Source organism: Apodemus sylvaticus, chromosome 22, assembly GCF_947179515.1.
Source record: "Apodemus sylvaticus chromosome 22, mApoSyl1.1, whole genome shotgun sequence".
Taxonomy (NCBI): domain Eukaryota; kingdom Metazoa; phylum Chordata; class Mammalia; order Rodentia; family Muridae; genus Apodemus; species Apodemus sylvaticus.
Genome location: NC_067493.1, coordinates 34,893,153 through 34,921,140, shown reverse-complemented (window position 1 = coordinate 34,921,140; position 27,988 = coordinate 34,893,153). Strand labels below are relative to the sequence as shown.

The 27,988-nt window shown below is 52.1% G+C and overlaps 1 protein-coding gene across 2 annotated transcripts in view; it reads right to left on the bottom strand.

Annotated features, from left to right (window-relative positions):
• The window catches only part of Clip2 (CAP-Gly domain containing linker protein 2), a 56,400-nt gene that overhangs the window by 23,190 nt on the left and 5,222 nt on the right, over positions 1-27,988 (bottom strand). For both annotated transcript variants that reach the window (XM_052168099.1, XM_052168100.1), the window contains exons 2-7: positions 16,225-16,415; positions 7,796-8,352; positions 2,937-3,061; positions 1,896-2,109; positions 1,169-1,366; positions 290-393 (exon numbers count right to left, since the gene is read on the bottom strand). In XM_052168099.1, the coding sequence (XP_052024059.1) occupies positions 290-393; positions 1,169-1,366; positions 1,896-2,109; positions 2,937-3,061; positions 7,796-8,352; positions 16,225-16,348 (1,322 nt within the window). In that variant the 5' untranslated portion in view covers positions 16,349-16,415. The remainder of the gene's footprint in view (positions 1-289; positions 394-1,168; positions 1,367-1,895; positions 2,110-2,936; positions 3,062-7,795; positions 8,353-16,224; positions 16,416-27,988) is intronic.

Genomic DNA, 27,988 nt, shown 5'->3' with positions numbered 1-27,988 from the left:
CCCAGAGCTTCGTGTGTCCTAGGCAAACGTTCTACCAACCGAGCTATGTCCCCAGCCCCATTTTTGTTTATGGCTGCTGTGCCAGGTGCACAGGCTGAGATTGAACTCGGTATGTAGCCCAGGCTAGGCTGGAATTACTGATCCCCCTGCTTCCGCTCCAAGTGCTAGGATTACACACAGGTCCATCTATGCTGCCACATGCGGTCCCCACCCCACCCCGCCCCGCTCCGCACTCCTTCGCTGGGCTCCGAGATGGCGCCCCCTGGCCTGGCAGATGGCCGCCACGTACCTCCTCTCCTCCTCCAGCTGATTGGACAGATCCACCTTCTCCTTCCTCACGTTTTCCACCAGCAGCCGTGCCCGCTGCAGCTTCTCCTCAGCTTCTGCAACATACTGACCCGGAGCCAGGCCAGGCCAGGCCAGGGGCGAGTCAGTTCCAGCTCTCTCGGGGACGGGACAGAAGCAGAGGAGGGAGAGGAGTCCTAGCTCCCTGTTCCCTGAGAGCCACCAGACAGGGATAGTGATCCAGACTCAAGAGAGGGGACTCAGGAGGTGTGGCCTTGTTGGAGGAAGTGTGCCACTGTGGGCGTGGGCTTTAAGACTCTCATCTTCCTGGAAGCTAGTTGTCTCCTGTTTGCCTTCGGAACAAAATGTCCCGAAGCAGCTCCTCCTGCACCATGCCTGCCTGGGTACTGCCATGCTCCCTGTAATACACTGAACCTCTGAGCCTGTAAGCCCCAATTAAATGTTGTCCTTTCTAAGAGTTGCTTTGGTCATGGTGTCTGTTCACAGCAGTAAAACCCTTAAAGATAGGGTCCCTCAAAGGAATCCTATCTTGGAGAGAAGTCTGTTAAAATGCAGGATGTTCTAATGATACACTAGTCCATCTTGTAGAGACGCTTATTAAAACTCAGGAAATATACAACTCAATAGCTTCAGGAAGTCCCAGAAATTGACAAGGCTCACTCTGGCCCTTGCTTCTACGCTTATATAAGCAGGAGAACAAGCTTGGCCCAAATCAACTGAGCTCACTCACAGAGACACTTTCTCAGCTGCCGAGCTGGCTGTAGGTTGTGTAGTGTGCACAAGGCTGTCATGAGCATGGGTAGCTTCTCCAGGCCTGTGGGAAGGGGTATCCCATGCAGCCCCGAGCCTGCCAGCCACCCACCTGCTCGTGCTGGGCCTTCAGCAGGGCGATTTCCTTCTCCACCTCACAGATATGGCTGGTAGCCTTGGCTACTTCAGCTCTCTCCAAGTCACGCTCAGCCAGCAGCTGCTCGATGTGCTGCTGTTTCTCCTTCAGGGCCTCCTGCAGAGCTGTGGTGCCTGAGATCTTCCTGGCGTAGCGTGAAGAGGTCTCCGTGAGCTGCGGAGAGCAGGCGTGGGCGGGACTCAAGATAGTGTATTGTATCAGAGGGAGCTCAGCTTGCTCCCTCTGGCCTCACATACGCTAACGCAGAATGAGAAGCCTTGTTCTTCCCTGTCAGTGCCCAGGATGCCTGAAATTCATCATTTACTGCTGATTCACCCTCAAAGGCAACATGACAGCTGACAATTGGCCTTCAGCAGCGATCACAGACCAAGCTGTACTAAAGTCCCTCTGCCAAACCCAAGTGACCTCTTCTTTCCTCCTTACCCATGTGACAGCCCTTTGGGATTCTCTGTCTGTATCTACCCCACACTGTTTACCCAGGGAAGGCAACCGAGAAACCAGTCACATATATAACAAAAAATATAAATGGATCAATTTTTCCTATGAAGAGATCACACTCCCCCCACCCCCATCCCCAACCGAGGGGTGCCTGGAATCAGAGCAAGCTGGGGACAGAGTAGGACACTTGATCCTACCGTCACCCCTTCATCAGAGTCCTCAAGCTGCCCAGTTCTATCCTTACCAGGCCACTACGGCTGGGCCGGCCACCAACAGAGGAGGCCACAGAGCTGACGGAGCTGATGGAAGAACTGCTGGGGCTGTGGGTCAAGGCGGAGACACCCATAGCCATACGCTTGGTCTTCTTGGCCTTGGCTGGACTGGTGGACGGGAAGCCAATTCGGATGACCTTGTGGATGGGTGCAAAGAGTCCGAACTTGGGTGGGCACTGGAAGTATCTGAGGAGCAGAGCAGAGCCACAGTGATGCCATGGTTACATGGGTCTCCCCTGCTTCCTAAGCCATCTCAAAGCCCAAAAGATACAAATGTCTCTCAGGCCCTGACAGCCACACCCCAAGGTGAGAGTCTCCCAGCGCTTAGCGGGATGGGACTGACAAAAATTTACAGCTGTAAACAGCTCTGGAAACAATGTTACGAAACTTGCTGTCCATCACTTACCAAATATAGCAGCAAAACTAAGGTGGGACCTCCCAGGCTGCATTGCTCCAAAAAACCTACAAACTAGAGTGCCCTGGCTTTAACCTCAGTTGTTGCTGGTCTATCCTCCCCCCACCTGCTGCCCCCCAAACCAGCTCTCTATCTATGGGGGTGCTCTGCACAGAGAAGAACGGGGGGGGGGGGGCATGGTAGAGAGAGGATAAGGAGTTCAAGGCCTGCCTCTGTTACATAGAGATTTAGAAGCCAGCATGAGTTACACAAGGCTATCTCAGAAAGAGAGGAGGGGACAGAAGATGAGAGTGCAGGACACCTGCAGCTCTTTTGTATCACTGAGGAAACACAAGGTGAGTATAGACTGTGGCTTCTGCCTTCCTACGCTGTGTGGCAAAGGGAACACAGAACAGAGGGACTCTCAGTGCCTGCCTGCGACGGTGACCTCTGGCCTTAGTTCTCTTGTCAATCAAATGGGATGATGGTTCATCCCCCTGCCTAGCCTGACAGGCTGTTAGGAAGGAGGAAATGTTCATCGTGGTGTACAGTATGCCCAGGATCTCTCTGCCACCCTATCTTCACCCCTTCTGAGAATCCTCAGGAGAGCCTCACATACCTGGTTCCTGCCACCGCCCCATCATTCTTCCCAAGGGGCTCGTCCAGCTCCACACCACACCACTCGCCCTTGGCAAAGTCCGTCTCTCCAACGTATCGTACCACACCGGTCTTCGTCCCACCAACCTGTTGGCACATGGAGAGAGGCAGGTCCAGAGGATGCAGGGGACACAGGTTGAGCCTGGCAGAGGGCAGATGAGAAAGAGGAGATGCCCACGGACGGCTGGGAGGGACGGGGGTTCTAACAGGTCACTTGGCTGCTACAGGGAAAGGCACAGGTTTGGACAGAGACACAGACCTGGACTCAAACTGGGCTGTAAGCTGCATGTGCTGGACCAAGTGACAGAACCTCTCCAAACTCAGCACCTTCACTGACCAAAAGAAGTTTCGTGATAATTAAGTGCTGCATGAATATTAGCATCTGCATGATGAGCCTCAGTAGATACTCTTAGTATAAACACAAAAGCAGGTTTCAGGGCTGGGGGAGTGGCTCAATAGTAGAGCCCCTGCCTAGAATCCCCCAGTGAGGGGCTGGGGGCGTGGCTCAGTGGTAGAGTCCCTGCCTAGAATCCCCCAGGGAGGGGCTGGGGCGAGGCTCAATAGTAGAGCCCCTGCCTAGAATCCCCCAGTGAGGGGCTGGGGGCGTGGCTCAATAGTAGAGCCCCTGCCTAGAATCCCCCAGTGAGGGGCTGGGGGCGTGGCTCAGTGGTAGAGTCCCTGCCTAGAATCCCCCAGGGAGGGGCTGGGGGCATGGCTCAGTGGTAGAGCCCCTGCCTAGAATCCCCCAGGGAGGGGCTGGGGGCGTGGCTCAGTGGTAGAGCCCCTGCCTAGAATCCCCCAGGGAGGGGCTGGGGGCGTGGCCCAGTGGTAAAAAGCTTGTCTAGCATGCATGAGATCCTAGGCTCCATTCCAATACCATATCAAGTAGGGAGGGCTGGTGAGATGGCTCAGCAGATTAACACCTTGCAACCCTGGCAACCTGAGTTCAGTTTCTTGAGTCCTCCGTAGAGAGAGAAAACTGACTTCCAAAGTAGTGTTCTGACTTTAGACCTATGATGTGGCACTAGTGCCCACCCCCACAAACATACATATGCATATATACACACACATACCAACATACATACACACATATACATACACATACATGTATGCATACATATATCCATAATACAAACATGTACACACATAGACATAGACATAATAATAATAAAAAATAAAATAGGAGAGAGACTCCAGCAGAGAAGCTATTCCTGGCTTCTGGGGAAAGGAAGACTCAGTTTCCCTCCATGATGTAGCTGCTGGTAGGTTGCCCATGGCTCTGTTTCCATGCGCATGCAAACTGCACTAACCGGATTCAGCAGGTCATAACTATCAAGAGGGCATGAGGATGGGAGAAGGACCTGTTGGGGAGGGGTCAGGGGAGTAGGAAGTGTCAGGGGGAGTGGGTGCTGGGGTTGATATGACCAAGATACACTGCATACATGCATGAAATTGTCGAATAAATAAAAGATTTATTTGTTGTTTTGTTTTAGGGTCTTGCTACACAGCCCTGGATAGCTTGGAACTTACTACGTAGCCCAGGCTAGCCTTAGACTCACAGAGATCCACCAGCCTCTGCCCCTCCCACGTGCTGGGGTTAAAGATGTGTGCCTTTTTACTCAACAATAAATCGGATTCTTAGAGACTGGAGAGTTTGCTCCGAAGATTGGTGTTCAGTTCCAAGAACCCTCATGGGGGCTCATAACCACCTGTAAAACTTCAAGCTACACATACACATAAATTAGAGGTCCTAGTACTGGCAAAACCAGGTCTGTCTGGTCTAATTTTCTTCCTATTATTGTGATAAAACACTGTGTCTGAAGGCAGCCGAAGAGAGGGTTTATTTAGTGCACAATTCCAGGTGACAGTCTAACACTGTGGGGAAGTCAAGGCGGGAAATTATAACATCCCATCCACAGGGACAAGCAGAGAGTGAACACATGCACACGTCTTTACTTGCTTCTCACACCCAGTTAACTTTCTCTGTTCTTACACGGTTCAGAATCCCCTGCCGGGCGGTGATGGCACAACCCTTTAATCCCAGCACTTGGGAGGCAGAGGCAGGCGGATTTCTGAGTTCGAGGCCAGTCTGGTCTACAGAGTGAGTTCCAGGATAGCCAAGGCTACACAGAGAAACCCTGTCTCGAAAAAAAAAACAAAAACAAAAAAAAGAAAAAGAAGCCAGAATCCCCTGCTAGGGAATGGTGCCGCCCACAGTGGGCTGGATCTTCCTATATCAACTAATAACCAAGACGGCCTGCTTCCCAGACATGTGCACATACTAGAGTGACCTGGATAATTCCTCATTTGAGACTCCCTTCCCAGCTGATTCTAGATTGGGGCAGTTAAAACTGACCAGTACAAAAACAAAACAAAAACTAGCTAGTTCACCACTCAACCCTCCTAATGATGCCACCCTTTAATACAGTTCTTCATGTTGTGAAACCCCCAACCATAAAATTATTCTCGCTACTACTTTGTAACTGTTATTTTGCTACTGTTATGAATCATAATGTAAATATCTGTGTTTTCTGATGGTCTGACCTGACCCACAGGTTAAGAACTGGTACAATACACCTTCCAACGCCCAGAAGTTTCTCTCCTTCCCTTCCCCAAAAACACTATTTCCTCTTTCAGTGGAATGATTCCGTAATCATGCCCGTCTCTCTAAATAGCAGGCTGTCTGCTGTAACTTCTGTTTTAAACTTTCGGAGTATTTTTAACTGACACATAAGAATGGTTCACACTTCAGTGATCCTCATTTTCTTAAGACTGACAGGAGCCGTACTTATAAATGGGGTGCAGTGTGATTGTGTGTCCAGGGTCCATATGTCTACAATGTGCGCTGTTCAAACCGGGCGAACTATCGTTTCGTTCCTTGATATATCCATCTTTTTTTGTTGTTGCTGTTATTTATATTTTTGGGGTTTTGTATAGGGAGCCTTTGAAAACCCCCTCACGTCTTCATGATAAAACACAAGCAGGGGGCTTGGGCTGTGGCTCAGTCAGCCCAGCATTCAGCTAGCATGCAGGAAGCCCTAGAATCCAACCCCAGCACTGCCTCGCTAGACACACATGCTGAAATCCCAGCACTGAGGAGGTAGAGACAGGAGGATCGGGAGTTCAAGGCTATCCATCAGATACAGAGCGAGGCGAATGACACCACTTCACATACATACACATACACATTCCCTCCCTCCTCCCTGTGTTCATACACAATCTCTTTGTGTGCATCTGCTCATGTGACATGTAAGTGTGCATATGGGCCAGAGGCCAAGGTCAAGGGCTTGCTTATCACACTCCGCCTTAGGTCTTTGAGACAGGGTCTCTGGCTGAACCTGGAGCCCACGGAATTACCTAAGCCCCAGGGATCCTCCTGCCTCTGCCTCCCCAGTGTTGGGATAGCAAGCATGCACCCCCACAGCCTGCATTTTTCACCTTGGTTCTAGGGCTCAACCTCAGGTCTTTCTATTTACCTACTGAGATATTACTACCTCAGCGCGTTGCTATTGTTCAGAGACAGGATCTTGTTCTGTAGCCCAGGTTGGCTCACATGGTAACCTAGGCTGACCTCAGACTCACCGTCCATACCTTGCTGCTCCTAACTTCTCTTAATTTTCTAACACGTCTGGGCATTTTCTTATTCAGTAATTATATTTCTCACTCCCCTAGAGCCTTTCTGTCCTGATGAATATTTATGTAACATGAATATTCATACACATCCATGAATATTCATGCACACATATTTGTCTCCACATGAATATCTGTAGTGATATGAATATTCATGGTCCTATATTCACTGGTACTTCTCCTGTTTTGCAGATGACTGACCATCTCCCCCACGGAAAGTTCTGGATGCCTCTACCATGGTGACTACAATGTTGGCCACCAGCCTCAAGCCTCGGGTCAGTAGAGTAGAAAGAGGTTGGAGAGAAATCAGGGCTTTGGCTTGAAGGACAGAAGTACTAAGCTTATCCTCCAGTCTCATCCTAAGGTTCACCTAGAACTTCCATCCTCCTGCCTCCACCTCGCAAGAGCTGAGACCACAGGCGTGTTGGTTTATGGGGTGCTGGGGATCAAACCCCGGGTTCTGTGCACACCAGGCAAGTACTCTTAACAACTGAGCTCTAGCCCCAGTCTGAAATTGCCTTTTTATAAAACCGTGTTTTTGTTGGGTGTGGTGTCAAGTCCCAGGCCAGCCAGGGTCACACAGTGATACCCTATCTAAAAAGAAAGAATGGCGGACCTTAAATACCACCACCTCTTTCCCCCTCAAAGAAGCTTGGTTAAAGGCTCGGTCGATCAGGAAGGAACCGGATTCATTCCTGTTAGCTCACCTAGCCCACCGAAGAAGAGTTCAGAGCAGGATGGGCTGTTAGGAGGCGGGGCTGGTCACAGGAAGTAGTCACTGTGGGTGTGTCCCCAAGCTGTGCACTCAGCCTGGGCTCCGCTCCTCCATCTCCCCCTCCCTCTTTCTGGCTTTCTCCCACCATGCCCTTCGGCCCTGTTGTTTGCTAATGACTATGAGCCTAAAGCAATGGAGTGGACCAACATTGAACGGAATTCTCTCTTAAGTCGTGCTTAAACCCCGTCTTTTCTCCCGTAAGTTCTTTTCATCTCAGAAATTATCACAGCCACAAAAAAAGCTGCCAGACCCAGAAAGGTCAATACACATGCCCAGGGTCACACACTTCAGAGCCTGCGTCCTCTCCACTGTTATCCTAGGTGGTACCGAAGCTCAGTCCCTGGGGTCCAGCCTCTTCACAAGGAAATGAGGGGTAAAGAGAGCTGGGTACCCAGCCAGGTGCCACCCACGCTTACCAGCACGCGGTCTCCCAGGTGGAGGTCTTTGTCACCGCGCTTCACGGAACCACTGTCGGAGAGGTTGGAACCAGACTCGTTGCCCGTCTTCACGGAGCTGTTCAGAACACTCTCCCGCAGGGGGATGACTCGGCCGGTGAGTGGGGGCGTGGCCGTGCCGGAATGCAGGGACAGGTTCTGGGCGGTGAGGGACTCCACCGAGTGGGCATCACTGCCCGAGCCCTCAGCCGTGGGCTGGCGGGTCAGCTTGGAGGGCCGCGTGAAGATGCCCTGGAGAGCCGGGCACTCGAAGTAGCGCACGCCACCCACGGCTCCGTCGTTCTTGCCCACCGGGTCGTCCAAGACCACGCCGGCCCACTGGCCTGGCGCGAACTGTGTCTCACCCAGGTACTGCACCACGCCCGGCTTCACGCCGTTCACCCACACCCTCTCGCCCACCACAAAGTCTCCCAGGAAGTCATCACCCACTTCAGCCGCCTTTGGACCTGGCTTCTCAGAGACGGTGGTGGCGGCTCCAGCCGAGGAGGGACCCGATGCCTGCTTGTGCAGGGGAGACCCTGTGGATAAGTTAAGAGGCAGGAGTTAGGGCTAGCCTGGGAACTAGGGCATAGCCAGCCAGAGCTAGAGGGTGTGTCGGTGATAGTTATCTCATTGGGGAAACTGAGGCAGGCGTGCTTGGCAGTATGACCTGTGAAAAAGGTTTATTCCTTCTAGGAAGTGGGCAACCTAAAATCTTTGCTTATTCTTCTGATACCCATCCAGGGGTGTCCAATGTTTGAGCTTCTCCGGGACACACTGCCATCGACAGGAGTCCACACTGCGTGGGGTTGGGAGTGTGGCTGACAGGGTAGAACACTGCATGAGGCTTGGTGCTTCCACCCCGAGGAGGTCAAAAAACAAACAATGGTCCGGTGAGATGGCTCAGTGGGTAAAGGAGCCTAAAGATTTGAATTCAGGCCAGGCAGTGGTGGCGCACACCTTTAATCCCAGCACTCGGGAGGCAGAGGCAGGCGGATTTCTGAATTCGAGGCCAGCCTGGTCTACAAAGTGAGTTCCAGGACAGCCAGGGCTACACAGAGAAACCCTGTCTCCCCCTGGGGTGCGGGGGTAAGACTTGAATTCAATCCCCGGGACACACGTTGGAAAGAATCAACTTCCACAGGCTGTCCTCTGATCTCCAGTGACCTCCAGATGTGTGGCACAGAATGAAGGCCACTCCCACTCCTCATTAGTAGATAAACGGATATAAAACAGCTCTGTAAAGTGTGTGCTCACCTGACCCAGGCAGCTATGAGCTGTCTCCCCCTGGGGTGCGGGGGTAAGACTTGAATTCAATCCCCGGGACACACGTTGGAAAGAATCAACTTCCACAGACTGTCCTCTGATCTCCAGTGACCTCCAGATGTGTGGCACAGAATGAAGGCCACTCCCACTCCTCATTAGTAGATAAACGGATATAAAACAGCTCTGTAAAGTGTGTGCTCACCTGACCCAGGCAGCTATGAGCTACGACTCTGCAGTCCTCATTGGTGACGAACCCCATCATCCGGGACCCCACCCTACCTGTCTCTTTGCATAAAGAACAAAAAGGGGTTCCCTGGGTTGTGGGGACCCAGCATGGCTATTCTTAGAAAGAAGCGACCAACCCAGCTGTCCCTTCCCTCAGCTGTCCCAGCCCACAGGACCCCCAGATAATCTCTCCCGACGACCCCCCCCCCCCCCGCCTCTCCCCAGGGTCACAGGTCCTCCAACCAATTGCTTCAACAGCTGCTGCACCTCAGGTCTCAAGTCTGTGATGTCAACAAAGCTGCCCCGATTAGCCGTCCCCCCTTGGTGCTCCCAGCTGCCCCTGCCTCACCGAGATCAAACTCTTTAAATTCCCCACAGAGACAGACGGGGAGATTTCAGCTGCCTGGAGGTAGAGGAGAGGACAGGCTGCCCCTCCCCCCACCCACCAGAGTTATTTGTAACACACTGGCCAGGCTAGGCTAAAGCCCCTCTCTAAATGGGTGTCTCAGTTCCGTGGGGGAACTGTCGGGAATGGATGGTCAGCCTTGAATAGGGTTCCCATAATCTATTACCTCATGAAGTTACCAAGCTGCTCACAGCCTCAGAGAAACCTCCCCTGCCTACTCTGCCAAAAGGCTGGCACATGGCCAGCGAGGTGACTTGGTGGGTAAAGATGCTTACTACCAAGATCGACCAAAAATTTGATCTCTGAGCCAAAATGGTAGAGGGGGAGAACTGACCTCCCTTCACGAGCACACCATGGTGCATGTGCATGGCACGCGCCTGTTCATGCAAATGCACGCACCCACGCATACACACACACACACACACACACACATATAGATAAATATCTGATTTAAGGTACTGGAAAGAAGGCTCAGTGGTTAAGAGCACCTACTGCTCCTGCAGAGGAACCCAGTCAGGTCCCGGTTCCCACACGAGGTGGCTCACAACTGCCTGTAACTCCAGCTCCAAATGATCCAGCGCCCCCTTCTGAACTCTGTGGGCACCTGCACGCCTCTACACACCCACCCACACACAGAGCAGACACATAATTTAATAAAAAAATATTTTAAAACATGTAATATTAGCTAGGCGTGGTGGCACACTCCTGTAATCCCAGCACTTGGGAGGCAGAGGCAGACGGATTTCTGAGTTCGAGGCCAGCCTGGTCTACAAAGTGAGTTCCAGGACAGCCAGTGCTACACAGAGAAACCCTGTCTCGAAAAACCAAAAAAAAAAAAAAAAAAAAAAAAAAAAAACCATAACAAACAAACAAAAAAACCCATGCAATATTAATTTTGGGAGGGAAGAGGGAGGGTTCAAAGACAAGGTTTCTCTGGGTAGCCCTGGTTCTCTCACTCTAGAACTCACTCCGTAGACCAGGTTAGCCCCAAACTCAGAAGAGATCTGTCCGCCTCCTCTGCCTCCAGAGTGCTGGGATCAGAGGTGTGTACCACCACCACACCCGGCTGCAATATTAATTATTTAAAAAATCCAGCATGGTCCTCGCCTCCCACATTGTAAGTTGGCTTTACTTATCAACGGTCCCTCTCTTCTGGAGGGGCTTCGATCCGATGGGAATGTGGCTCTGTTGGTAGGAGCACATGCATGAAGCCTTCTTCCAACACCACACACACCTGATGTGACGGCACATGCCTCGTATCACAGCATTTGGGAAGTGGAAGCAGGAGGGTCAGGAATGTAAGGTCATCTCTGACTATATATAGTGAGTTCAAGGCTAGCCTGGACTACATGAGGCTTTTAAGATAAGCCACCCCTTTTAAGATAAAAGAAAAAGAAAAGAAAGCTGAGGAGAATGCTCAGTTGTTATGTAGATGGCGATTGTTCTACAAGCCTGAAGACCGACTCTGGACCCTAGAACCACCATAAATGCAAAAAGATCACATGGCACGCTAGCCTAAGAAGGCAGACAGAGGAACCCTGGAGGAGGAAGATGGGTGTGAGACGACCCACTTTGATGAGCCTGGGGTTTGACTGGGAGACCTTGCCTTAATGACTAAGGCGAGAGAAGAAATGAAGAAGGATCCGCAAACCACCCCAGGCCAACATAGGCACACCCACACATACAGATGCACCCCAATGTGCACGTGTATGTGGGCCTTACCAGGACCTACAGAGACAACAGGCTGTCAACTCTAGGATGACCTTGGTCTTGCCCTGATGGACCTGCAGGGATGACAAACACCCTATATAGCTAGGAGGTCCTGAACCTTCTAGGGGTGCTCACTTCTCTAGACGTCCTAGTAACACAGGATGCTACTAAGTGGTATAAGACCAGCTTCCAAATTCAATTAAGAAACGCCTCACACAGAGTTAAGGGTACTTCCTCTGTGGGCTTTCCCAGAGCCTTTGACATGTTAATATGCACCGTGAACACGCAAGAGGAGTTAGAAAAAAGGTGAGTCTACGACGTGTTACTGAATCTGCAGTCTCTGCCATTGAGAGATAGTGAAGTATGTGGCCTGGGTCACCCTGCCACAGATCCTACAGTTTCTTCTTGGTGCCACGCCCACCTGTGGTGATGCTAACAACCCCTTACCCAGCAGCCACCATGAGCCCCTCGCTTGACATCCCCGCCCCCCACTCCAACGTCACGGTGCTGTGTTTTCTTAGTTCGCACAATCTACCTGCTAGTCTCCTAAACTTCAGCTCCAGGAACTGACTGTACACCAACCCTGCTCTAGACAGACCTTCTGTCCTTATGGAGGTCCACACACACCCCCACCCCGCCCCCATCGCACTCCCAGCAAGAAACACACATACACGCTCTGAAGCCCTGAGTAGCTTTCTGTCCCAAGCCTTTTCCTCTCCCCAGGGGTTCTCAAAGGCACAGGTCATGACTTCCTCCAGAATGATATCCACCCCCCCTTCATCAGCCTTCGGAGAGCTCCCACCCCTACGGCGCCCACGGAAGGCTGAGTCTGTCCCATACACAGGAAGAGTCCTCTGTAGTTCGAACACCCCCACCCTGTGGCCCCGAGCCAGCAAGACTGCCTCTGTACCCTGCTTCCCTGAAGGCATCCTCCAGCCAGAAGGGCTCAGTATAGTAGTATCCTTCCGGAGTCAACTGCTATTCATAAACCCCTTCTGTTCCCCCACACTCGGAGCCCGCTCGGAGAGAGCTGGGGAACCCGGGTAGGGTTGGGGAGGGTGTGACAGGTTCTTACCCTGAAATGAGCAGAGCCAGCTCCCCATGAAGGAGGCTTCAGGCACCGGCTGAGAGGAAGCCCAGCAGGCAGGCAGGCAGGCAGGCAGGCGGGCGCTGGCCTTGGTCCCTGCCTCCCGGATCAATAGTGGACAGAACATTAGGAGTGTTCGGAGGCAGCCCTGCCCCCTGCCACAGAGCCCCAGAAAAGCTCATCTCGGCTTCCCCATCCCGACGCCATTAACAGGTTTAGGATGTGGTTAGGGGAGAGAGTGGAGGAGCAGGCCTTAAAAGAATCCTCTTGACCTTGGCGGACTTAGAGTAGCAAGAGCAGCAGGGAGGCCTGGTCCCCCCCACCCCCCAGTGCCTCAAACAACATCTCAGACCAGGCACCGAAGTGATGGGCAGAGAGCAGAGGGGCAAGCCTGAACCTCAGTCCCGAAGAGAGTGAAGCGGCAGATTACCACAGGATCTAGGCCAGCCCAGATCACACAGGGAAACGATCTCAAAAACAAAAGCGGAGGGTCAGCAAGATGGCTCAAGGATCATTCAGAGACACTTGTCGCCAAGCTCGAGAACCTGTGCTCAATCCCTGGGACCCGCACGGTGGAGGGGGAGAACTCGCTCTTACAAGTTACCCTCTGACCCCCGCGCACCTGCTGCGACACATCCGCCCACACCCATACACATATGAAATAAATAATATATAAATATACTTAAGAAAATAAACCTACATCTGAGGGGCTCAGATGTAGCTCACTGGCTGAGTGCTTGCCTAGAATTTCCCAGCGAAGGATTGGGGCGTGGCTCAGTTCCAGAGTGAGCTATATCGCACTGGGTTATCCGAATGAGACACGATGAAGGTTCTCCGATGTGGCACAGTCAGGGAGAGCCTTTCAAAGCCTGCCTCAACAACAGAAGTACAGTGGCTGCCTACGAGTCATACGCTCTGTTTAACAACCCCAGATCCCAGCTGCCCCAGTGCATCTTCCAAGGGCCAGAAGGGACCTCTCAGGCATGGAATTAGAAGGAGACTCCAGAGGCCGGAGAAGTGGCTCAGTGGTAAAGTATTTGCCACACAAGCATGAGGACCTGAGTTCGAACCCCAGGACCCATGTAAGGCTGGACATGATCATGTACCCTCAGAGCTTGGACAGGAACATGGGTGACTAAGACAGGGGAACCCCCCCCCCGGAAGCTCATGGGTCAGCTAAGCCGGTGTAAACAGGTAGATGGAAAGAGATTCGGTATCCTTCGAGTTCTAGGCCAGCTAGGACTACACAGTAAGATCCTGTCTCCAAAAGAGAGTATCTGAAACAATACAGAGGCTTCACGGACACCTGCAGTCCACACCCGGTAGGCCCTTGGAGTCCTGAACCCCTTTCTCCTGTCCGCAGACCAGGATAGATGCTAACGCTGACCTGGGTCCTCCCAGAGCATCCCCGGGAGTGCTCCCTTCCTGTCCCCCCCCCCCCCCGAAGTCTTCCCCCGGGACCCTGCTGCATCCTGTGTCCTGCTTCTGGGTACCAATACAGGCCTTCCCTGCTCCACGTGGCCTCCATCCAGGCTGTTTCCCATGCCAGACCCTCTCTGCCCAAAGCTGACATCATGCCTTGGGAGGGAGCCACAGCCTAGCTTCCCAAGGCGGGTGCCAATTCGCGCATGGATCGCTAAGATTGTCCCCAGTGCTCCCCAGAGTCCTCAGCGCTTTGTTTTATCGACTGATCGATATACTCGTTTTTGGGATGGGGGCTCTTACGTCCCAGGCGCTAGCCTCAAGGATGACCTTTCACCTTTAACCCTCTCCCTATTCCCCAGAGGCCAAGATGACAGATATGCATCACACCTGGTTTCCGGAGTGCTGGGACTGGAACCCAGAGCTTTGTGCATGCTGGGTAAATATACCTTACCAGCCAAGTTACACTTCCTGACGATGTTTGTTTGTTTTTGAGGCAGGATCTCCCATATTTAGTCCAGGTTAACCCTGATCTCACAATCCTCCTGCTTCAACCTGAGTGCTGGGATGACATCATGCCTGGCACCTCCACTTTGGAGAGCGGATGGCCAGTGCCATGGGTAAGTGGCAACCTGAAGGGCCAGCAGGAATGGGGACAGTTTTCCACAGAACGCCTATCTAACCTCATTCCTAAATCTCTTGGCACTGACACCCCAAACCATGGTAGAGCATTTGCCTAAAATCTCCTAGTGAGAGACTTGGGTGTGGCTCAGGAGTAGAGCATCTACCTAGCAACACACACACCACACACACACACACACACACACACACACACACGCACGCACACACGCACATATACCCGTGAGGGGCTGGAGTTGTGACTCAGTGTTGGAACTCTGGTCTGGCATGTGTGAAGCTCTGGATTGAATCCCAGACATTTGGAATAAAAGAAACTGGGTCCTCACTTGATGAGGACCAATGAAGAAAGAGCCCAGAAGAGACAATAGGCCTTTCTCCCTGAAGGTCATGTCCTGGCCTAGGGCCAGGCAGGCTGGTACACTTCCCGGCCACTAGATCCACAGAGCCACCCCTCCTGGGAGCCTGTAATTAACCTCGGCTCTTCATACTTAAAATTCCTTTTAAAAATATTTATTTTATGTGCATGAGTGTTTTATTGCATGTAAGTGTGTGCACCACATATGCGCAGTCCCCAACCAGAAGAGGGCACTGGATCCTCTGGAACTGGAGTTAGAGATGGTTGTGATCCACCGTGTAAGTGCTGGGAGCCATGCTTAGGCACTCTGCTAGAGCAGCAAGAAGAAGTATTCTTAACCACTGAGCCATCTTTCCAGCTCCTGGAATTCTGTGCTTGTTGCTGTGTGTGTGTATGTGGTATGTATGACATTGGCTGTGTGCATGCCTGGGAGACGGGGGTGGTGGTGGTAGTGGTGGTGGTGGTGGTGGTGGTGAGGTGTCTGTCAAAGCATGTGTCACAGTTCTTGGAAGGACAACTTGAGGGAGTCATTTCTCTCTATACCGTGTGAGTCCAGGGATTGCGCTCACTAGCCCAAAACTTCCCCCAACCTATTACTCAGCACCCTCAAGCTCCTCCAAGGAAGTGACCTGACTCAGGACACTGGCCCCATGGCCTCCCTGCGGCAGGAGTGAGCATGCACTCCTGGATGACTGTATGTTTCCTCCCCTCAGGCCCAAGCCCACGCTCACAGTGGAGATAATACACCTTGGGGTCCCCTAGGCCACACCCTATACAGCTCTTCCTATGTAGGAAAGACCCAAATCCCTGAACCAAAGCCCAACCCTTCTCCCTCAAGTTGCTTCTGTCAGGTTATTTTATCACAGTGACAGCAAAAGAAACTAAGTGACCCCCTTGTGGCTCAAAATTGCCCTGGTGGATTTGAGGATTTGGCTCAGTAGGTAGAGCACTTGCCCAGCATGCACAAAACCCTGGGTCCCATTCCCAGCACCGCCTACCTGGGCGTAGTGGGGCACATCGGTACCCTTGGCACCTCAGAGGCAGAGGCAAGAGACTCGCTGAATATCTAAGGCTAGCCTGGGCTACGTAATGAGTTCCTGAGTACAGAGACACAGCTACCTCCGAGTTATCCAAACTCCTCTGTAAGTAACCTCAATAAATTCACTGGTTCATCATGCCAGATTCTGGTGGAATCTTTATTTCGCTCTATGGCTGGTATCCTAGCTGATTGGGATACATGTTCTGGTCTCCCCAGGAAGTCTCCATGCTGAGGCCCCCTTCCCTCCCTGGGCCTCACATACCTTCTTTGGAGCCACTGGCTGAGGTCACCACAGAAGATGAGGCAGACCCGATGGATGGCCTGCCCACGGGACTGGAGTGCTTCCCCCCTCGGCCAGGGGGCTTCAGGCCACTGGGCTTCTGCATGGTGATGCCACCAGAAGGGCAGACAAAGGCAGACGACGGTCACATCCTCTCTGCCATCCTTGGTCACCTGTGGGCAGAACACAAGAGAGATGGAGTCTGTCATGTTCTCCTTAGGACCTGGGAACTTGGCAGGTCCAGAAACTGACAGAGCCCCGTCAGAGGGTGCCAGTATTTCCTTTCTGTTTTGTGTGAGACAGGGTATCAGGTAGCCCAGGTTAGCCTCAAACTCATGATAGAGTAGAGGAAGACACTTCATCTCCTGAGGTGGGGTTTACAGATGTAAGCCAGCACACGCCTGATCTACTCGCAAGTAGAGATGGAACTCGGGGCTCCATACGCTGCACACTTTACTCCCTTCATTTGGTTTTTCAGACACACAGTCTCACTCTCTATCCCGGGTTGGTTCTTCTAGTCCCATCCCAGCCTCCTGAGTGGAGTGGTTACAAGAGTGCTTTGCCAAGCTCTACTCCACTGCACCGTTTACACATAGAGCTGAGATTCTTGCTTTGGGGCTGCTTGGGCGTGGCTGCAAGATGCTTCAAGGACCATCCTGTGACCACCGGGGACATCTGGCTGGTGAGCCAGGCTGCCAGAGAAGGCAGGGCAGAGGTCACGCCTGCCTCCGTTAACCACGCTTGTTTGTTTGCCCCACACCTATCTGAAGACCACCATTTACCAGAAAGGATTTAAAAGAAAAAAAAAAAGCTGGCAGGTCATTCCTATAATTCTAGCACCCAGGAGCCCGAGGCAGGGGGATTGTTGCAAGATTGAAGTCATCCAGGATACGCAGGAAAAAACTCTGTCTCAAAAAGCGAAGAAAGAGAGGAGGGTGGGTGGAAAGAGAAAGGGAAATGAGAAAGAAACACACACACACACACACACACACACACGCACGCACGCACACGCACACACACGCGCGCACGCACGCACGCGGTGGGAGGAAGATCTAATCTAGAAATCCATATAAAATTCTCTTGGCAGAAACTCTTGGTTATCTCAGAATGTCTCTCAGTCATGTGCAGCAGCCAGTGGATGTTTTAGTTGAATGGTTTTGTGAAGTTTGCTTTAACCTAGGATCTTGTGCACACTGCTCAAGTGCTCTACCACTGAGCCACGCCCCCAGCCCCTCCCTGGGGGATTCTAGACAGGGGCTCTACCACTGAGCCACGCCCCCATCCCCTCCCTGGGGGATTCTAGGCAGGAGCTCTACCACTGAGCCACGCCCCCAGGTCCTCACTGGAGGATTCTAGGCAGGGGTTCTACCACTGAGCCACGCCCCCATCCCCTCCCTGGGGGATTCTAGGCAGGAGCTCTACCACTGAGCCACGCCCCCAGGTCCTCACTGGAGGATTCTAGGCAGGGGCTCTACCACTGAGCCACGCCCCCAGCTCCTCCCTGGGGGATTCTAGGCAGGGGCTCTACCCCTGAGCCACGCCTCCAGCCCCTCCCTGGGGGATTCTAGGCAGGGGCTCTACCACTGAGCCACACCCCCAGCCCCTCCCTGGGGGATTCTAAGCAGGGGCTCTACCATTGAGCCACGCCCCCAGCTCCTCCCTGGGGGATTCTAGGCAGGGGCTCTACCACTGAGCCACGCCCCCAGCCCCTCCCTGGGGGATTCTAGGGAAAAGCAACATCCCCCACCCTCTTTTCATTTTTTATCTTGAGAGAGTCTCAGTTGCTCAGGTTGGCCGGGAGCTTATCATCCTCCTGCCTCAGCCTCTAAGTAACTAAATCACATGCTTACATCGGCAGAATGGGCTACTTGAAGTTTTTCTCCACCAGCTGTACTTCACCCAGAGGACACTTGGCCCAACAAGTATTGTTTCAGGAAGCCTCTTGGGACCCATGGCCCTGGAAATCGACTTTAGTGAGCCTGGGAGAGACTGCTGGCCTTCTGTCTACACTCTGCCTCCCCAGAGCCTCAGGCAACCTCAAATCAGGCCTTGCTGTCTCCTCCGAGAACCCATTCATCCGTGTTTGACTCTGATCCCATGACTGGAGACCCCGTGTGAGGGCACGCCTGCATCCATGGAGAGAGGATGACAGCCTTCCCCGCCACAGGACCCTGTAATGATATTCTCAAAAAAGGCTTCCTCAGTTTCCCTACTGTGAGTAAACCAAGGACCACCAACATCCTAGAACCAGGTGCCCCTCAGCCTGTATTCAGCAACCCGGTGCCAGGAGCCACATCAACACCAGCGGCTAAATGGGACGCATTGCCACTGTGGCCACAAGCTGCACAATCTCCCTGTGCACATGCGTTATATCCCTGTACAAAGTCAGTGCCTTCCCTGCATGTTCTTTCTTCCTCTCCCCTCACTCCAAGGCAGCCTTTGTCCCTATTGAATAAACCTCCCAGGTGAAGCCATCGCATGGTGTGACTCTGTGGCACCCACTGGCCCTCTGATCTCTGCAAAAACCTTAACACCTACCATTCTTGGTGATCCCAAGAAACCTACTGTGTGTGTGTGTGGGGGGGGACCTGCCTGTCCACCCTGCCGTCCTACTATGTACAGTACTGAACCTGCTGTATGCCACTCGCCTTGCACAGGTGTGACCTGGCTATGCCCAAGTCTGCTGTAAAGTAGCAGGCCTCTTACAAGCAGAACAGTCACGGATTAGAAAAGTTGAGAAACAGCTAAGTGTTAGGGCAACACCTGTCATCACAGCATGTAGGAGGCTGAGGCAGGAGGATGGAGCTTTAAGCTAGCCTACAATCCATAGGGAGGGCCGGTCTTAGCTGGAGAAATGGCTCAGTCAGTACGGCACTTACCACAGACATGAGGGGCTAAAGCCAATCCCCAGAGCTCATGGTTCGAGTCAGGCCTGAGGATTGTGGCAGGTTGTATAAGGGTGGCCCCCATAACTCATGCCTAGATGTCAGGCAGTGGGCCTGTTTGAAAGGATTAGAAGGATTAGGAGGCGTGGCCTTGTTACAGGAAGCGTGTCACTGGGGTGAGGTGGGAACTTAAGGGTTCTTTGGAGAGTCAGTTATGTTGGATGGTGGTTTTGCTGGGGCAAACTCGTGAAGGAGTGTCTTCCTGAAGTGGATACAGGTGAAAGGCTAAGGCAGACTCGTGAAGGAATGTTTGGCTGAAGCAGACACAGGAAATAAGATGTTCTGCTAAAGCCAACATGGGAAAGGACACGTGATGAAGGATGCTTCGCTCGCTACACACATGTATTGGTCCACCTCACACGGCATAGTTGAGCTGCATTCGTGGGAATGCCAAAGAGAGAAATGCACCAAAAAACTTCTGGTGGCGTGCTGCAGTGTGTTGCTGCTTCTGAGGACTTGGGCTGATCGACAGAGTGATGTCAGCTGAGACAGACACACGAGCTAAGGCAAGACACGAGCCTGTAGAAGACGCGTGAAGTTTACAGGGCGTACCGGATAGACAGCAAATAGACAGCAAAGCAGACAGAGCTACGCTTCACTGTGCAATGCTTGCGGGTCTCACATCTTCCCTGTCGCTTTGCCCGGACGTTTCCTGGCATTCCTACCTAATCCTTCCTGCTGAATTGTGCGGAGGCTGAGGCCTGGCTGTCTCCACCAGGCAGTGTCAGCACTGCTGATTCTCGTTTGCTAGCCTGACTCTACTGAACCGGACAGCTAATATATCCATGAAATGTCTGCGAGTGGATCGAACTGCCACCGCCACCGCTGACCTGGGAACTGAACTGCCAATTTCCAGACAACACAGATGGGAGTTGCTCCAAAGAACCTTTCTAAACAGGTCCACTTCCCTGGTATCCTTTTTTTTGGGGGGGGGGGAGATTTGTTTTTTTTTTTGAGACAGGGTTTCTCTGTGTAGCCCTGACTGTCCTGGAACTCACTCTGTAGACCAGACTGGCCTTGAACTCAGAAATCCGCCTGCCTCTGCCTCCCAAATGCTGGGATTACAGGCGTGCGCCACCACTGCCCAACCTCCTGGTTTCCTTTCTTTCCCACTACCTTTGGTGGATTGTAGGTTACAAGGAAGGTTAAAGCATTTAAGAACCATCATTAAAAATAAGGTTTAAAAAAATTAAAGTTATACTGGAGGGTGGGCTTTGAGGTTTCAAAAGCCTATACAGACATACTCACTCACTTTCTCTCTGTCTGTCTTTCTCTCTGTGTATGTCTCTCTCTGTCCCTCTCTCTTTCTCTATGTCTCTCTCTGTGTCTCTCTCTGTCTCTCTGTCTCCTCTGTCTCTCTCTCTCCGTCTCTCTGCTGCCACGCCTCCCACCATGATGATAATGGACTAAACCTCTGAAACTGTAAGCCAGCGCCCAGTTACATGTTTACTTTTATAGGAGTCAATGTGTGGTATTACTTCACAGTAATACCATAGTGACCAAGACGATGCTACATGCATTTAAGCCCAGTGCCGGGAAGGTGGAGACAGGTGGATTCCCTGGAACTCCCTGGCCAGCCAGCGTAGCTTACTTGGTGATCCTCAGGGCAGTGAAAAACCATCCACACATAGGTGTACACTCACACACACACACACACACACACACACAATGTGAACAGAAGGAAAGGAAATCAGGGATGGAGGGAGGAGATTAATAAAAAGGGAAGAGAAAGGACAAAGGGAAGAAAAGAGGGAGGGAAGAGAGAGAAGAAAAGGAAGGAACAGAGGGCTGGCGAGGTGGTTCGGAAGGTCAAGGAGCTTGCCACCAAGCCCGAGTGAGGACCTGAGTTCAATCCCCAGGCCCCACATGGTAAGAGGAACCAACTCTAGCGAACAGCCTTCCACGTGTGCACACGTGTGCCCCCTCGCAAAGATAATAAGTAAGACGGTTTTTAGAAAGAACACATACTTATAGAGCCAGGAGATGGAAAGATAAAATTAATTCCACAGATTCCATCCGCTTCATGCTACTGCAGCCATGACTGAACTGGCCCTGGGGCTGGCTTCTTCCCTACCTCCTAGCCTGGTGGCCCTGCCCTAAAACAACATTTCCAAGACCCTTGACCTCTGGGGACAGCGCCTGCTTGCTTCAACTAACAAAAGGAAAGCATGGAGCAGGCAGAGAGGAACCAAGCCAGCATTCAACCAGGGGACTGGAGGGGGAACCGGGAGGAGGGGAGAGGGGAGGGGAGGGGGACAAGGAGAGGGAGGGGAAGGGGAGGGGGGAACGGAAGCAGGAAGAGGAGGAGGCAAGGGCTGAGCAGGCCCTCTGTGACTCAGCTGGACTCTGGGACAGAGAACTGGTAGGGGGTGGGGGGAGGACTTGGGAAAGCTGTGACATGGCGGCACACTGGCCTCTGGCCACAGCGCAGCTGATGAAGTGAGATCCTGAGGTCCAAACGCAGTCTCGCTCCAAGAGAGGCCTTAGGACATGAAATCACGTGACAGTCCTAGGGGTTATCGCCTGTTCTGGGACACAGGTAGCACAGGTGTGGTCAGCACACAGGGATGCGAGCTCAGAAGAGGCAGAGGAACAAGGATTTCAAGGATTCCAAGTGGACAAAATGGCCTAGCAGGTACAGACAACTGCCACCAAATCTGATGGCCTGAGCTGGGTCCCCAGAGCTCACATGGTAGAAGGGCAGAACGGACACACACACACACACACACACGCACACACACACACTAAAATGCGATAAAACACAAGTAAAATAATAAACCAAGCTCAGAGTAAGCTGGGTTGGGAGAGGGCTTGCCTAGTACGCAGCAGGCCCTGAGTTCAAGACCCCCCTCCCCCCAACACACTCATAAACCAGGGTGCGCACACCTGTGATCCCAAAGTTAGGGAGGCGGAGCAGGAAGTTCAGGGTTATCCTCAGCTACACAGTGAGTCTGAGGTCAGCCTGGGCTATAGAGACAGTTTTAATCCCAGCGCTTGGGAGGCGGGGCCGGTGGATCTCTGAGTTTGAGGCTAGCCTGAATTAGTTCAGGACAGCCAGGGCTACATAAAAAAACAAAAAACAAAAAAAACCAAAACTCTGTCTTAAAAGAGAGAGGTGGGGAGGGAGGGAGAGGAAAGGAAAGGAAAGGAAAGGAAAGGAAAGGAAAGGAAAGGAAAGGAAAGGAAAGGAAAGGAAAGGAAAGGAAAGGAAAGGAAAGGAAAGGAAAGGAAAGGAAAGGAAAGTCAGGTCTAAGCATGGCTGCCTTTGGGAAATTTGTAACCCCAGGAGTATCCCAGATACTTGACAAGAGTTCAGGAAGCCCATGTCACAACTCTCTGGTGACACTGTTCACACAAGCATTGTCTGGGAACTTGGGTCTGGCAGAAGCGACAGGCCCCTGTGTGCTGACCTCAGCTGCCACTTACTGGAAAGAAACCGGAGCTCTGCTGCAGGGTTTCCATTCCGGTTGCCTGGGGGTGGCCAGCCACAGCATCAGTGCGGACAGGGGGCGCCCAGGATCCTGACCCAGTGAATGTTAGTGGCCCAGAGAAGGAACAGTGCCAAGTGGAACAAGAGAAAGCCCAACTCCTGTGAGGTAATACGGCCCCGGGGCAGGGAGGAGGGCATCCGGCTGTAGGCACCCTGGCCCAGAACTCCAGCCAACCGCTGGACGTGTCTGCCAGGAGATAGTCCCGTGATAAGGGTGCTAACCACTACTGACACTAGACAGGTCCAGCTTCTAATTTAAAATAAAAATATTTATTGGGGGGGGGAAGGGTTACATGCATGCCCATGCACGAAGGGTGCCAACTTGAGGGGGGTCATTTCATCATTTCTCTCCTTCCAGAGGTCTCCAGGGGTCGAACTCAGGTCATTGGGCTTGGCCACAAGCCCCTTACCTGCTGAGCCAGCTTGCACGCCCTCTTTTCCATATTTGATATGCAGCGCAAGTTAGTCTCAAACTTCCCATCCTCCTGCCTCTTTGTGTCCAGTGCTGAGATTAAGGGCCCAGGACACCATTTGAACTGCTTTGGGCTGAGGGTCGGGGAACACAGGCAACTTGCTGTGGGTCACCAAGAGGTCACCTGAGTCCATGACCTCCCAGCCAAAGACAAGCCAAGGCTGAGGCTGGGACTGGTCCCTCCCTGTGTGTCTTGCCAACTTCCAGGCAAAAACCAAAGCCCAAGCTCTCAAGTAGATGTGCCTCAGGCCCTGGGGAAATGGGAGAGAAGGAGTCCATCTGCCCGGGTCCCTGTCCCCACCCGCCTCCCCTCTCTCTCCTCTGGTCACCATGGTCAGCACGATGCTGGGAACAGCCAGGCCCAAGCCTTGCACAGCTGCACTGCCAGGACGGAGAGAAGGAACCTGCTCGGGGTCTGAGGACCCCCGGGATAGTGCCAAGAAGTCTGACCACCATGCTGACAGGGACAGCAGCAGAGACCAGCGGGAGGCTCAGAGAGAGCCCCCAAGGCCAGGTGTGGCAGCATCCAAACCCTATGGAGACGTCACTTCAGGGTGGGCAGATGAGGCTGGGAAGACCTAACTACCCACAGCAGCTGAGCAGAACGGCGGCAGACCAACAGCAAACAGCCCCCAATCAACCGCCAGCTTTGGTGTTTATTTTGGTTTGTTTGTTTGTTGTTTGTTTGTCTTCAAGACAGGGTTTCTCTGTATAGCCCTGGCTGTCCTAGAACTCACTCTGTAGACCAGGCTGGCCACCACGGACTCAGAAATCCGCCTGCCTCTGCCTCTCAAGTGCTGGGATTAAAGGCGTGTGCACCACCACCGCCCGGCTTGCTGTTTATTCTGATTGGTTGCTTTTGTTTTGTGAGACAGGGTCTCTTTAGGTTGCCCTGGCTCTCCTGAAACTCACGTAGATCAGGTTAGCCTCCAAAAAGAAAAAAAAATCTGCCTCCCCAGTGCTGGGATAAAAGGCATGTACCACCACCCCTGTTTTGTTTTTTATTACTTATTTTATTTTATTTTATTTTATTTTATGTGCATTGGTGTTTTGCCTGCATGCATGTCTGTGTGCAGGTGCCAGATCCCCTAGAACTAGGTACAGATAGTTGTAAGCCACTGTGTGGTTGCTGGGAATTGAACCCAGGTCCTCTGGAAGAGTAGCCAGTGCTCTAACCACTGAGCCATCTCTCCAGTCTACTTTTTTTTTTTTTTTTTTTTGAGACACTGTTTCACGTAGCCCAGAGTAAGTTGATGTCACTGACTGACTGTCTGACCTCAAGATCCTTCCTGGCTCCGCCTCCCGAGTGCTAGGATTATCGGGCTTCCTTGTGGGCGTCTGTATGTAAGGTCAGTATAAAATGGACTTTTTGGTTCTTTATTTGGAAACGGAGCTCTGCTATGTAGCCCAGGCTGGCTTTGGACTGTATATCCCCCTGCCTCAGACTCTCCAGTGCTGCAATGGCAGGAATACAGCTAAACAGTTTGGCTTGGGGGAGTTTTATTTCGTTTTGTTTTCGAGACAGGGTTTCTCTGTGTAGCCCTGGCTGTCCTGGAACTCACTACATAGACCAGGCTGGCCTCGAACTCAGAAATCCACCTGCCTTTGCTTCCTGAGTGCTGAGACTAAAGGCGTGCGCCACCACTGCCCCGCTTGTTTTGTTTTGAACAGCCTGGCCGGCCAGTAAGATAGTTCCAAGAAGGCTGGGCAGTGGTGGCGCACGCCTATAATCCCAGCACTCTGGGAGGCAGAGGCAAGCAGATTTCTGAGTTCGAGGCCAGCCTGGTCTAAGGAGTGAGTTCCAGGACAGCCAGGGCTATACAGAGAAACCCTGTCTCGAAAAAAAAACAAAACAAAACAAAACAAAAACAAATCCCCCCCCCCAAAAAGTTCCGGGAGTAAATGCATTTGTTGTGTAAACCTGGTGTCCTGAGTTCAATTTCCAGAACCCCTGCAAAGGTGGAAGGAGAGAAGCAAGTCCTCGGATCTCCAAAGGTACATTATGGTATGTACACACACTCACACATGCCAGTACACACATGCACGCACACCATGCATGATCACACATGCATGTAGTCATAATATTTTTTTTTTAGTTAAAACTAAGCTGGAGAGATGGTTCAGCAGTTAAGAGCACCAGCTGCTCTTCCAAGAGCTCAGGTTCAAATCCCAGCACCCACCTGGCAGTTCACACCTGTCTGCAACTCCAATTCCACAGTTTCTGACGCCCTCACACAGATGTCTGTGCAGGCAAAACACCAAGAGACACAAGATAAAAATACATTTTAAAAAAGATCATGGACTCTTCTCAACAAAACCAAAATAATAGCAAATGGCTTTTTAAACTTAGATATACTAATAAATATAAATAGGTAAACATTGTATTTCATGTAAGAGTTTCACCTGTGTGCACGTATGTAACTAAGTATGTATGTGTATCACATGTGTGTCCAGTGCACTTAGACAACAGGGTATTGGCTCCCCCGAGCCTGGCACTGGAGGAATGGATGATTGAGAACCGCCATATTGGTGCTGGGTACTGAAATTGGGTCCTCAGCAAGAGCTTCAAATTGTCTAACTGCTGATCTAATGCTTTAGGTCCAATAAATGTAATAATATTTTTTAAAAGGTGGAAAGAGATTCCTAAAGGTCTACTTCTGGTCTCCATAGGCACACACATCCACACATTCTCACAAACATGTACATATCACACACACACACACACACACACACACGGACAAAACTATTCTATCTAAAATATCTGTTTCTATCTAACTGTGATTACAGTTACAGACTAAATGGCTAAGCCACAGGTAATTCCCTGGGTTCTGGATCTGGTGCCATCAGACTGTCCGGCTGTGCACGACGGACCTGTGGCCTGTGCATCTGTGTCATGTGTGTCTCCTCCAAGGCTCTGACTTCCCCTGAGGGCAGGAGAGGCCGCAGTGTGGCACAGGGGTACTGCGCAGACAGTGAGGACCTTCTAATGTGCCTCACGTCCCTGCAGCAGGCGTCTATGTGAACATCCCGGATCCTCTCCCATTCTGGCAGTGTCCCGAGCAGGCGAGGGACAGGAAGGAAGCGGTGCGGATGCTGGGGTCTGGCCCTGGAATAGCATGAAAGACTCCAGCCAGACAAAGGGAGGACTAAGATGGGGCAGCCAGGAGAAAGGGGAACTTGCCAGGAATGCAGGTCAAGGGCACCGCCCACACATCTGAAACTAAAACCCAGTGATAGTAAAGTAGGTGGGAAGAATGGAAGAGAGACACAAAACGGCTCAGACGTCACCGGGAAGACATCCAGATCGGTACTATCTACTGTTGCAGCCCCACCCTGGCTACCAACGGAGGCTGCGCGCCAAGCACCCACCACACGCATGTATGGTCTTACTCATGCCCAGGTTGTCTCCAACGTGGGTAGCCAGTGCCCTGGAATGCCTGCTCCCACGTCTCAGGGAGAGCAGAGGGGCGGATGCAGCGTTTGCAAATCGTTATTCCCGGTCTGCATCTCAGGACCTAGGACAGCACCAGGCAGGTGGCTCAAAACTGCAAATTTAACAGCTCCGTTCAAGAGCCCTGGAATCGGGGGTTGGGGGGTGAACTGGGGTGGGGGTGGGAGGACACTGGAAGAGTCCTTTCTTAACCTACACAGAGTCCTGGGTTCCACCCCCAGGACCACACAGGCTTGGTCTCACAGGCGGGTAAATGCCTGCAAACTGGTAGGTGGATCAAGAGATCAAGTGCGTCCTCCATTACACAGAGGGCTTGAGACCAGCCTGCGTGAGGCGAGACCTTGTTTCAAAACAAAACAAAACAGCACAAACAAACAACAAAAAGAAACTGGAGAGATGTCTCAGTGGTTAAGAGCACTGTCTGCTCTTCCAGAAGACCTGGGCTCAATTCTCAGCGTAGACACGGCAGCTCGCGAGGTTAACTACAATTTCAGGGAATTTGACGCCCTCTTGTGGCCTCCATGGGTACTTCATAAATCTAGTGCACAGGCATGCACGCAGGCAAAACATCCATATACATAAGAGGAAAATAAATTCTATTAGTGGGTGGAGAACTGGCTCAGAGGTTAAGAGCACTGACTGCTCTTCCAGAGGACCAGAGTTCAATTCCCAGCCCCCACACGGCAGTTGACAACTGTCTGCAATCCGGCTGCAAGTGACCTGACACCCTCACACAGACACACACGCAGGCAAAAACACAATGAAATGACCCTCTTCTGGACTGGAGGTGAGTTTCAGTGGTAGAGCACGTACCTCGAATCCCCCAGAGAGAGGGTTGGGGCACGGAACAGTGCCAGGTGCCTCCCTAGAATCCTCTAGCATAGGAAGTGTGGGTCAGCTGTAGAGCACCTGCCTGAGTCTGTGAGCCTCCAGGGAAGAGACAAGGGTAAGGCAGGAGAGAGAGCACAGAGCCCTGTATTTATGTCTGGTTAATGATTCCTCCCGGCCTCTTCTGCATCCCGCTCAGAAGACAGCAGCTCATTAACCTTTCTAGGCATCAATTTCTGAAGGCATCAATTACAGTTCGTGTTTCACTGTGAAAACCAGGCAGGAAGGATCAAGGGAGGGAGGCTCTGGGACCTCAGAAAACACAGGGTGCTGGACCCAGACCCACCCGCCTCCAGTTGCCAGATCTTAGAGGGTCTTCCCTCAACCTGAGTCAGGACAGAGAGTTTACAAGAAGGTCACATCCTTACGTTCCTTGAGGCTAAGCCACAGTGTTAAGGACAGGAGCATCATATAGTATCTAGTGCCAGAATGGTAAAGTGTCCCCGGCTCTGCCTCCTCCATCAGACAGACCACCAGCTCCTATACATAGCCACGCCCAG